The following is a 12,427-nucleotide window of genomic DNA, read 5'->3' as shown; positions in this document are numbered from 1 at the left end:
CAGTGCAATGGGTAACGTACATGACTGCAGAATGGGTAAGTGGTGGTGGGCAGGGCCACAGGACTGTGTGGGCTCCTTGTCCTCCATTGGTGGTGTAAGTCTGGTCATCCCAGGGTCTGCAAGGAAATCTGGAGGGTACTAGCCTCTCGCTCATGGCCCTGGTGGCCAGGGGGTGTTGGGCTGATCTGGGGCAGGTTGCCAGTGGTGGTGGCTGTGCTGCCCATTGACCGCTGTCCCTGCAGTGGGTCTGCTCGCACTGGGTGTGTGTGAGCCCTTCCTGGGGCATCACATTTGTCCCAAAAGTCCAGGTTACATGGTCAGGTAGCCCACTGGACCTGGGAGTCTCCCACAGGGGGATTCCTCTGGCATTTACATTGTACCTGTAGAACCCGGTGTCCTTTAACAGTCTTCTTTCTGCATACATGACACATTGGCTCCGATCACAAATAGCCGATTCTACAGTTATCTCTCTTTACATTATCACTTTTAGTACTTCCAACACTTTCTTGTGTATTGGTGTCTCCATACAGGGTTACATTTTGTCATGTTAAGAATTCTAGAATCATCATTTAACAGCACAAACTTGATGCTAACATCAAGCATTCATTACATTTTTCTCATTAGTTAATCCGGCATCACAATTCAACGTTACATTTACATTCCTGCATTCGCTTACTGCACTTTTAACTTTAAAGTCCTTGGCATCGCTGTGCCTAGAGCGAAACTGTCCCTTTAATTTCTTTGGGTTACTGGTCTCCTTTAAGGGGGTCTTCCAATCCGGTTCATTGCTCGGTGCCACGTGTCGCTCCTCCAACGCTGCCCCTCGTGGTCTGGTCGCGGCCATTTTGATTTTATTTTCTTCGCCTCATGGTGCGGCAGCCATCTTCTCGCTCTCCTCGTGGGTAGGCTGTGGTGATATTTTCTTCTTGGGTTCGGCCACAGACATCAGGAATCCACCTTTTTCACCGATCTTCTTCCCTCGGAATCCTGCCATGGCCCGGAAGGCGAGGTCTGGACGTTCGGGTTGGGTGATCTCGCCACGGTGTTGTGCAGTCGTTGCCACGCAGTCGAGCTGGATGGTAAGATTTCCAAGTGCTGCGATGGATCCAAGTTTGGGGCTGCGTGGGATGTCGATCTCTAGGGTCCGGAGGCCGTCGTCGCTCCGACCAAATTGGACCTGCTTCATCCAACTTCTTCCCAGCAGCTTTGCATCATCGCCGGCAACAATCCACAAGGGGAGCTTGTTCATCGCGCCGCCCTGGGAGACCTGGACGTCCACGCTGCCAACGACTGGGATGGTGCCTTTGGTGTAGGTGAGCAGCTTTGCCTGGATAGGAGACAGCTTTGGTCGTTTGGTGGGATTGTTCCAAAGTTTTTCGAAGGTCATCTGGCTCATCAAAGACTGACTCACCCCTGTGTCGATCTCCAACGAAACTGGATCTCCGTTGATGTTTACTTCCATCTTCCATGGGGTACTCTCGGTGGAGCAGGTATAAATTCCGTACTCTTCCAGGTGTTGAGCAGCTTCGTCTTCATCAGTGTCGGAGCCCAGGTGATCAGCCAACTCTTCAGCGACGCGGTGAGTAAAGCTTTTTCTGCACATTCTCTGAAGGTGAGCCTTTGCAGGTATAGTCTTTGTAGTGGCACTGGTGGGCCCTGTGGTTTCCTCCACAGCACAGGGCTAGCCGGTTGGCCCCATGTGGCGGACTCAGGGTTGCGGGACTCAGGGCAGCATTTCTGCCTTTGAAAGTCGCCATTCTGTTCACTGTGCTCGTCGGTTTAGAGTCTTGGGTGTGGGTCATCATTCGTTTGGAGTCGCAGACCGAAATCATGAAGGCCTGGCTCACTTTGATTGCCTTCTGCAGGGTGACTGTGATGTCCGCAGAGAACAGTTTGTGGAGGAGGCCCTCATGACCAATCCCAATAACAAAAATGTCCCTTAGTGCTTCTGCGAGGTGGTCGCCAAAATCACACGTGCAACCAACCTTCTTAAATCTGCAGCATACTTAGCAATTTCTTGGCCTTTGGGGTGCCGATGAGTGTAAAGCCGGTGCCTGGCTGTGAGGATGCTTTCTTTGGGTTTCATTTGCTCTTGTATTAAGGTTACGAGCTCCCCATAGCTCTTGGTTGTTGTCTTTGCTGGGGCTAGCAGGTCCCTGATGAGGCCGTGGATGGTGGACCCACAACTACTAAGCTTGTTCGCCAGTGTGGCCGATGAGTCCCCATCCAGGTCGTTGACGATGAAGAAGTGTTTTAACCTTTCCACGAAGGTGTCCCAATCTTCTCCATTGGTGAATTGTTGGAAGTTGCTGAGATTAGACATGATGTGCCTGGAATTCGTGACCTCGTCGCCAGTTATTGTGTATGTAGGCACTTTGTTAATGACTCCACGAGGCAGGGGTATGGCACTTGAACTGTACAAACTGTAGTCCTTTATTGTAGTTCCTAGAGTGAAGACACCAAGAGGTGAGCTCCCTTTTATACTGGGTTACCTGCAGTGTACAGGTGACCTTTAGGTCTCCAGCAGCAGCATCCTCTGGATACTTAAAGGGTTGGTGGTGGATAGGCAATGGCAAACATTTAAAGATCACATGGATGAACTTCAGCAATTGTACATCCCTGTCTGGAGTAAAAATAAAACTGGGAAGGTGGCTCAACCGTGGCGAACAAGGGAAATTAAGGAGAGTGTTAAATCCAAGGAAGAGGCATATAAATTGGGCAGATAAAGCAGCAAACCTGAGGACTGGGAGAAATTTAGAATTCAGCAGAGGAGGACAAAGGGTTTAATTAAGAGAGGGAAAATAGAGTATGAGAAGAAGCTTGCCGGGAACATAAAAACTGACTGCAAAAGCTTCTATAGATATCTGAAGAGAAAAAGATTAGTGAAGACAAACTTAGGTCCCTTGCAGTCAGATTCAGGTGAATTTATAATGGGGAACAAAGAAATGGCAGACCAATTGAACAAATACAATGGTTCTGCCTTCACGAAGGAAGACACAAATAACCTTCCGGAAGTACTAGGGGACCAAGGGTCTAGTGAGGAGGAGGAACTGAAGGATATCCTTATTAGGTGGAAAATTGTGTTCGAGAAATTGATGGGATTGAAGTCCGATAAATCCCCAGGTCCTGATAGTCTGCATCCCAGAGTACTTAAGGAAGTGGTCCTAGAAATAGTGGATGCATTGGTGATCATTTTCCAACAGTCTATGGACTCTGGATCAGTTCCTATGGACTGGAGGGTAGCTAATGTAACACCACTTTTTAAAAAGGGAGGGAGAGAGAAAGCGGGTAATTATAGACATCAGTAGTGGGAAAAATGTTGGAATCAATTATTAAGGATGAAATAGCAGTGCATTTGGAAAGCAGTGACAGGATCGGTCCAAGTCAGCATGGATTTATGAAGGGGAAATCATGCTTGACAAATCTTCTGGAATTTTTTGAGGATGTAACTAGTAGAGTAGACAAGGGAGAACCAGTGGATGTGGTGTATTTGGACTTTCAAAAGGCTATTGACAAGGTCCCACACAAGAGATTGTTGTGCAAAATCAAAGCACATGGTATTGGGGGTAATATACTGACATGGATAGAGAACTGGTTGGCAGACAGGAAGCAGAGAGTCGGGATAAACGGGTCCTTTTCAGAATGGCAGGCAGTGACTAGTGGAGTGCCGCAGGGCTCAGTGCTGGGACCCCAGCTCTTTACAATATACATTAATGATTTGGATGAAGGAATTGAGTGTAATGTCCCCAAGTTTGCAGATAACACTAAACTGGGTGGCGGTGTGAGCTGTGAGGGGGACGCTAAGAGACTGCAGGATGACTTGGACAGATTAGGTGAGTGGGCAAATGCATGGCAGATGCAGTATAATGTGGATAAATGTGAGGTTATCCACTTTGGGGGCAAAAACGAAGACAGAATATTATCTGAATGGCGGCAGATTAGGAAAAGGGGAGGTGCAATGAGACCTGGGTGTCATGGTTCATCAGTCATTGAAAGTTGGCATACAGGTACAGCAGATGGTGAAGAAGGCAAATGGTATGTTGGTCTTCATAGCTAGGGGATTTGAGTACAGGAGCAGGGAGGTCTTACTGCAGTTGTACAGGGCCTTGGTGAGGCCTCACCTGGAATATTTTGTTCAGATTTGGTCTCCTAATCTGAGGAGGGATGTTCTTGCTATTGAGGGAGCGCAGCGAAGGTTCACCAGACTGATTCCCGGGATGGCTGAACTGACATATGAGGAGAGACTGGATCAACTGTGCCTTTATACATTGGAGTTTAGAAGGATGAGTGGGAATCTCAGAAACATATAAGGTTCTGACGGGACGGGACAGGTTAGATGCGGGTAGAATGTTCCCGATGTTGGGGAAGTCCAGAACCAGGGGACACAGTCTTTAGGATAAGGGGTAGGCACTTTAGGACTGAGATGAGAAGAAACTTCTTCACTCAGAGTTGTTAACCTGTGGAGTTCTCTGCCGCAGAGAGTTGTTGATGCCAGTTCATTGGATATATTCAAGAGGGAGTTAGATATGGCCCTTACGGCTAAGGGGATCAAGGGGTATGGAGAGAAAGCAGGAAAGGGGTACTGAGAGAATGATCAGCCATGATCTTATTGAAAGGTGGTGCAGGCTCGAAGGCCGAATGGCCTACAATCCACCTATTTTCTATATTTCTATGTTTACAGGTAAGATATATACAGGTCTGGTGTTACAGTACATCATTACAGCATTGGCATGCATACATAACCTAGTTTCCCCGAGAAGGTGATTGTGATCCGCTTTCTTGAACCGCTGCAGTTCATGTAGTGAAGATACTCCCAACAGTGCCATTAAGTAGGGAATTCTACGATGATGAAGTAACTTTTGTGCGTGTGGTGTTTAACGGTATTAAATCCTGATTTTTTTTTTCTGCTCATAGACATTCCCTGGTATCTTGGGAAGGTCTGTACAGCCAGGAAGTAGCAAACTACATTGCTGGCCTGTATGGGTGTTGTTGAGTTTTTTGTATCCGGAAGAAATGGTAGGCAGTGTCATCATCTCAGTAGCGTTCAAAACAGTGTCACCAAAGTTTGGCTGATGCCTGCAGTAGAGCTGTAGTGTTAAATGGTAATGTTCATTATTCTTTAAATCTTGACTTTTATTATGGTGATTTACATTGCAGATAGTCTATCTGTTAGCTCAGATATAGCCTTTTGTTACATTCAATGGCTCTCGTGATGTTTTTTATTTATTTCAGCATCATTTTTTGGAAAAAGCTATGTGGAGCTTAAAATAATAGAGGCCTCTAGCAAGACATCATTAAGTTTACAATTTCAGACCTCAAAGTCAAGTGGACTACTTTTCCTTGCAGCAGGGGAAACTGACTACTGGTTGGTGGAGCTCCAGTCTGGGAGTGTACAGGTATGCTGGTTAGAAAAAACGGAGTAGTGTTTTGAAATAAGCTTATTCACCCTATTGCTTAACTTGTGTTTTTGCTGTTCTTAGGTGAAATTGGAGCTTGGTTCTGGTGAAAAGATTCTTCGGTCTGAAAGAGGAGTGAAGCTAAATGATTTGGCGTTGCACACATTGGAAATATACCATGAAGGTGGTGAAGTTACCCTGACAGTCGACAAGCACTTCACAACTAGTGTGAAGATACTAGGACTGCTTCATGAGCTGAACATTCAACATGGCATATATGTAGGTGGTACTGGTGGGTTTGACAAACCTTACATGGAAGGGGCAGCAAGTAACTTCCGCGGATGCATTGATGAGGTGTTATTCAACCAGCGTGACATCTTATCATCTTTAAGAACATATTCTGGCTTTAAAAATGTACATGAGGTTTCAGCAGGCTGCAGTGATGAATTTTTTGCTGAAGACAGTGAGCCAGTTAGTTTATTTAGTTCCAAATCTTATCTTGAATTTGCCTTGTGGAATGCACAAGAGGAAGCAGTGTTTGAATGTGCTGTGCGCACCACTGAACCATTGGGTCTGCTGCTGTATAACGCTGGTCAACAAGGTGATTTTGTCGCTATGGAGAATGCAGAAGGATTAATTCGAGTAGTTATTGGAAAATCTGGAAGAAACACACACCTTTCTTCCCTAAGTCACGTTAACGACAATAATTGGCATTACATTAAACTGCGATTTACATCTAAACATCTTCATCTTACAGTGGACGAGGAGACTGTAAAGGTTTTTCTGAGTTCTCGCAGCAAAAATCTTAAGTTGAGGGGCCCTCTGTTTGTTGGCGGTATAGATGACAGCACTCGTGTCGCAGTCTTGAAAATCGGTCTTCTATCCCTTGCAGGAAGAAAAGCAAGAGGAGGATCCTTCAGGGGTTGCCTAAAGGATGTGAAAGCTAACTCAGCAAAAAAAAGCTTAAAGAATGTGCTAGTTACAAAAGACATTTCAGCTGGGTGCGCAGCAGTGAAAAAAAGTTCTACAACTTTTAAAACAACTACAGCTCAAATGCTAGTTATTCCAACAACTTCCATTCCTCAGATGGCTGTTAAACCCACAGCAAAGGCACAGACCAAAAAATTCTTGACTCTCAATAATCTAGTAGTTGCAGAAGGAGGGGAGACAGCACTAGAGTCTAAACACATTAAGTTAAACCTAGAGTTCAAGAAATTGGGAGTGCGCCAATCACAAATAATATTCAAGATAACAAAGCAGCCACACCGTGGGTATCTAAAATTGGACACTGGTCCAGAACGTGAACAGAATTCTTTCACCATGTTGGATCTCTGGTATGGGAGAGTATTGTATGTTCACGATGGGTCTGAGTATTCCCATGATCACTTCTCATTTTCTGTTTTTACAAGCAGTAAGAAAGTGGTCCCAGAATACCTGAAAGGAGACAAGCAGTATCTATTTAACATTACTATTACTCCAACCAATGATGCTCCTGAAATTATTCTTCCTGAAGGTAATTTGTTCATTTTGCTGGAGAATTCCAAGAAATGTCTTGCAAGTAATGTGATTAATGCTATTGATATTGACACAAATTCTACAGAGCTTCAGTTCTCTATTTTAGGTAATCTTAATGCAAATGCTGGATTTTTGGAAAATGCCATGAATCCTGGTACAGCTATAACTACATTCTCCAACACTGATTTGGAAGAAGGGAACATATATTATATTCACCGGGGTGTTCGTACCTCAAGGATTGTGTTGCGTGTCAGTGATGGCGATAGAGTGAGCAACACTGTAGTTTTACGTATAATGGCTGTACCAGTAGATTATAAAGTGGTCAATAACACAGGTCTAATAGTGGATCAGAGTGATACGGCCTTGGTCACTAAATACAATTTGTCAGTTGAAACTAATGCAGTCAATCAGGAAGTAGAAATCCGTTATATCATTGTTAAAGCCCCAAAGTATGGTGAAATTCAACGGCTGCATTCGAATGGCGAATGGAAGAAAATCAATTCTTTTTCTCAACGGTCAGTGGAGCGGGGCCGCGTCCGATACTTTGGCACTTTCCATGAACTTCAGTCTCCTAATGTAACTGAGATGTTCAGATTTAAAGTGAGTATAGGGAGTGAGACAGGTGAGGAGCTAGTTTTCCCCATTATAGTGAAATGGGTTAATTTCATACTCCTAAAAAATATACCATTAGTGATTGATAAAGGGAAGAAACAAGCTCTAACTTCTGTAAATCTCCTTGCTGTGATGGAAGGTGCACGAATCTCTGAAAGTGGGCTACACTATAGGCTGGTGACTACACCTAAAAGAGGACAACTTCTGTTGGATGGCGAGATTCTAAAACAAAATTCCTCTTTCAGTCAGAAAGATATATCTGCACAGAAGGTGGAATATGAACTAATTGGAAAACCTCATGAAGACGTAGAAGATGTCTTCAGCTTTCAGCTTTTCTCCAAGCATGCAGTATCACTAATCCATAATTTCCATGCACTTATTAAAGCTGATGTTAACACCATTAATTTGACAAATAAAGGTCTCACCTTGGTTGAGGGAGAGGGAGAATTAATAACTCGGGCAGAGTTATATGCAGAAACTTTGAACACTAAAAAGTTCTTGTACACTATTATCCAGAGTCCAAGATCTGGCAAGTTGAAGCGCATCAACCGCTCTGATTCAACTGACAGTAATGATAATATAACGATCTTTACTAATGAAGATATTATTGGACAACGTCTCATGTATGTGCATGACGATTCTGAATCTACACATGATGAGTTTATATTTGTAGCTGCTGCTGGAGAGGCCACAGACAATTCAGAAGCAGACCCGAACTCTGTGTCTGTTTTGGGGACATTTACTATAATTATTCAGCTAAAAAATGATGAGAAACCAGTTCGTGTTGTAGACAAAGTTTTTCATGTGGTTAGGAATGGTCAGCGGCTGCTGACCTCTCAAGATCTGCGCTATCATGATCCTGATTCAGACTTCAATGACGTACAGTTATTGTACACTCGCCGTGGTATTCCAAACGGTGACCTAGTTCTCGTAAATGACACCTCCAAGAAACTTTTCCAGTTCTCTCAGGAAGACCTTGAGCAGAATCGTGTTCTGTTTGTGCATCACGGTGCTGACAGTGGTAGGTTTGTCTTGTTTGTAACTGATGGCAAACACTACACTTCTTCGTTACTAGAGGTCAGTGCCTCAGATCCTTATGTTCGAATAGCCAACAACACTGGGCTTTTGGTGCAGAAGGGACAAGAAAAGTATCTAACAACAGCTAATTTCAGTGTTAATACAAACCTTTTTATTGCAGAGGAAAGTGAGATTAATTACAGAGTGTTTTTGTCACCAAAACATGGAGCACTGTATTTGAATGGTATGCGCACAGAGTCTTTCACTCAGAATGATTTGAAGAATGGCCAAGTAGTATATCGTCATGACAACAGCAACAATCTTGTGGACAAGTTCAATTTCACAATAAAGGTGAAACATTTACTGCTGGATGGAGGGGTTAACGTTCGTATATACCTGGAAAGCCATCAGCGTGCTCCAAGAATTGTGCACAACAGTAATCTATTGGTTGAAGAAGGGAAGCCTGTGAAAATCAGCAAAAAAAATCTTCAGGTGAGATAGCTGCAAGATGCGAGTTTGTTCTTGAATATGTGCTGTTATCTTCTTGGTTAACATTATTTGTCTGTCTGTCAAATTGTTTTTACCAAATATCCCTTAAAATTAAAGGAGTACTTTAGGAAATTGAACCAAAACACTGTATTTGTTCTGGTGGAATTCAGAAGTTTTGACTGCCCACACAGTCTGCATTGCATAAACAGGATGTTATGTACCAATCCCCCTCACATTTTTCAATACGCCAAGGCATTGGAGTATGATGTGCAGTGATGTGATGAGGTAGAATGGCTTGCTTCTTACTAAGCCTGTAACTATACCCTGATTCTGGACTCTGGGTTGAATTGTAAATTGTAGTTGTGGCGAATGATCTGACTATTATTTCCATGTTAATTGAAAAGGCATTATTAAATGCCAGTGTAAATTGTGCAGCTTGATGCTTCAGGCACTTTATGTTTTAGCAAAAATGCAATGTTTGTATATTGACACATTATAATAGAACAATGCCTTTTCGTATCAAATTAACATTTGTTTTGTAAATTCACAAATATTGTAATTTTATTGAATGTTTTATATGTACAGGTACAGGTTACCTCCACTGTTGTTATAATCTGTTACCAGCAGTGAAGTACCAGTACAGTAAATACAAACACAAAATATACACTGCGATAGCAAAAGCAAGTACAGAGGCAGCGTCGAGAATCCGGAGTTCCGGAATCTGGACTCCGGAACGATCAGTGGCAGGGTCGTATGGAATCCATAAAATGTCCCGGAATCCGGACCCGTTGACCCTGCTGACCTCTGGGTCCCGCCGCTGCCTGACCTCGGGCCTCGCCGCCGCTCACCTCGCCCAGCCGCCACTGCCCTTACCTCGGGCCCTCCTCGGTGGGGCCGCCCGACATGAACAGCTCCTCAGCGGGGCCCCGGCCTATCCGACCACCTCTTCGCCGGCCCGCCCGACCACCTACTCGATGGGGCTGGACGGCCCGAACAACTAGGTCGTCGGGTGGAGCCTCCCCCCCCCGAGGAGCTGTTCGTGTTGGGCGGTGCCCCGCTTGCTGAGTAGGTGGTCGGGTGGGCTGGCGAGGAGGCCTGAGGTAGGGGCAGCGGCGGTGAGGCGAGCGGGGCAAATCCAGGAGGCAAAAAAAAAGAAGGTGGGATACAAATGGTAGATTGTAGCACATTATGGAGTTGTTCCAATTTCTTCTGCAAATCTCGATTGGTTTGAATGCTTTCCTCAAGCTGTTGCCATAGCAACTGAATGGCTGTCTGCTCCATCTGCAAGGCTTGGATGCGGCTGCACAGAAATATAGTAAAGAAGAAGCGTCATGGGAAACCACAAGAACAAGAACTAAACCAAGCTCCTCATACAGGTGCAGCGTTCCCCCCCCCTGCCCCTTCTGACAGTCCAAAATCCGGAAATACCCAAACCTGGGCTCTGGTATTTCCGGATTCGTGATGTCAGAAAGCAAATCGAAAGCCCGGAATCTAGAATGGCCTCAGTCCCGAGGGTTTTGGATTTTAGGTGCTGCACCTGTATGTAATTCGCTGCAGTTAGGTTATAATCTTAATTACCATTTCTTAACTTCATTGACCATTGGCACCACATTTTTCACTAACCAGTATCCAAACTAATCCTCTCAACATCTGTGCCAGTCAAGTGATTTTGTAACAGGAATCCCTGTACCTTCCACAACCATAGTGCTAAATGACGACTTCAGATAGCCCTTTGAGCATCTTTGTTGCCAAATTCGCCAAAGTTTGACACGGTCATGCTGAGAGTTGGTCTGATCTTCAAGTTGTGTTTTTGTAACTCAAAATTCAAATGAGTTTTAATCTGAAGTAGTGTTTTGTGTTTTTCTCATTTTTATCTGCAAGGCGTAACTTATTTTTGTCCACCAGATGTCATCGAATCCTACTTTGTATCTGAATGTGTTTTTTTAGATTGCTGGCTGTAGTTGCTGCTGTGTGTTTTAGGACACTTAAGGTATTTAGTGTATTATGGGCTATATCAGAACAAGTTAAATTTTGAAAAATATCTTAAATTTAAGAAGTGGATAATAAGTTCATGCTGCAATTTCGTCAAGTACCGCTGCTGCCGATTTCTCGGCAGTAATCGTGGATCGCTTTTTTTTTTACCACCAAAATACCACGATGACTGAAGGCCGTTAGTTTGGTCAAAAGTTAACCAGCGGTAGCGGTATTTCACCGGTGGTGGCAGTATTCATAGTCGTGGAAGCCTGTTCTGTTTTTGAAGCCGTGAACAACGGACCTTCTGCGCATGCACGATTTTTTTTTTCTCTGTCTATCTTTCCCGCGATTCATGCGCAGAAGGTCCACTTTTCTCAGTGAGAGAGAGGACAGAATAGTCGAGAGGCGAATAAAAGAATATGAGTGATTGGAGAACGCAGACAACATATTATTGAAAAAAAATACTGAGAGAGAGACACACACACATACACACACACACACCAAGTTGCTTATATTGTATAAATCCTACTAATGTAAAATGCAGCAAGAACGAGAGTAGCAACGAGAGGTAGGGAGGAGGAGGAGGGCAAGAAGATTTACTCTGGATGTCCAAGAGGCACTGGTTTGTGAGGTGGAGGCCAGCTGGGGTCACTTGACCAGGGTTGGGTGTGGGAAACCACCCCCGGCTGTGTACCAGAGAATCTGGCATGAAATTTCGAAGGCAATGTCCTCAGTGACTCAAGTGCATTGGGGGGCCAACCAGTGCCGGAAGAGGTGGAATGACATAGTTTCGGCCACGAGAGTAAGTAATATTTTTATTCATGCACTCCCTCATTACTTAACGATGTAAATGTGACACATGTTGATGTAGGTAGGCTTAGTGTTGCACCTTATTTGCCATGAATGATCTTACTACGATGGCTTTCTGGGATCTTAAAAGATGTTTGTGCATTTCCTCATGAACTACATGCAGCTTTATGGGACATTAATGGGACATTAAACAAAGGACTGTATTAAATGCACACAATATGTTACTAGTGGTTTGATGGCTATCTGTGTGTGCCGCAAGAGCAGATGGGCAATTCGGTTAAACATTGCTATTGTCATTTTTGCAGAAGAAACTTGCCAACAATCGTGTGGAGCAGCGGCTCACGGGGGAAGGCCCACCTAACTTGATTGAGTTAACGGATCTGGAGGAGCGTGCTGCAGCCCTGATGGGTGCGCACAACCGGATGGCTACCCGGTGGTGGTGCTGATCCGGTGACAGCGGAGGGCAAGTCCTGCAAAATCCCTGGTCTGTGTTGCGGTCAGGTAATGTAATGTTGGGATCATGTAATGTAACATCATGTGATATCTGTGCATTCGGGTTAGGGTAATTTCATGTAGTGTCTCTCGGCGACATAAATGATAAGGGGATAAGGGGT

General features: G+C 44.5%; 1 protein-coding gene across 2 annotated transcripts in view; it reads left to right on the top strand.

Moving 5' to 3' along the window:
* Positions 1–12,427, top strand: part of cspg4ba (chondroitin sulfate proteoglycan 4ba) — a 177,102-nt gene that overhangs the window by 39,594 nt on the left and 125,081 nt on the right. For both annotated transcript variants that reach the window (XM_070868753.1, XM_070868745.1), the window contains exons 2-3: positions 5,233–5,396; positions 5,481–9,032. In XM_070868753.1, coding sequence (XP_070724854.1) covers positions 5,233–5,396; positions 5,481–9,032 — 3,716 coding nt within the window. The remainder of the gene's footprint in view (positions 1–5,232; positions 5,397–5,480; positions 9,033–12,427) is intronic.

The sequence above is a fragment of the Pristiophorus japonicus genome, chromosome 2 (genome assembly GCF_044704955.1).
Source record: "Pristiophorus japonicus isolate sPriJap1 chromosome 2, sPriJap1.hap1, whole genome shotgun sequence".
Taxonomy (NCBI): Eukaryota; Metazoa; Chordata; class Chondrichthyes; family Pristiophoridae; genus Pristiophorus; species Pristiophorus japonicus.
The sequence above is the reverse complement of the archived record's forward strand: the minus strand, read 5'-3'. Positions and strand labels throughout refer to the sequence as shown.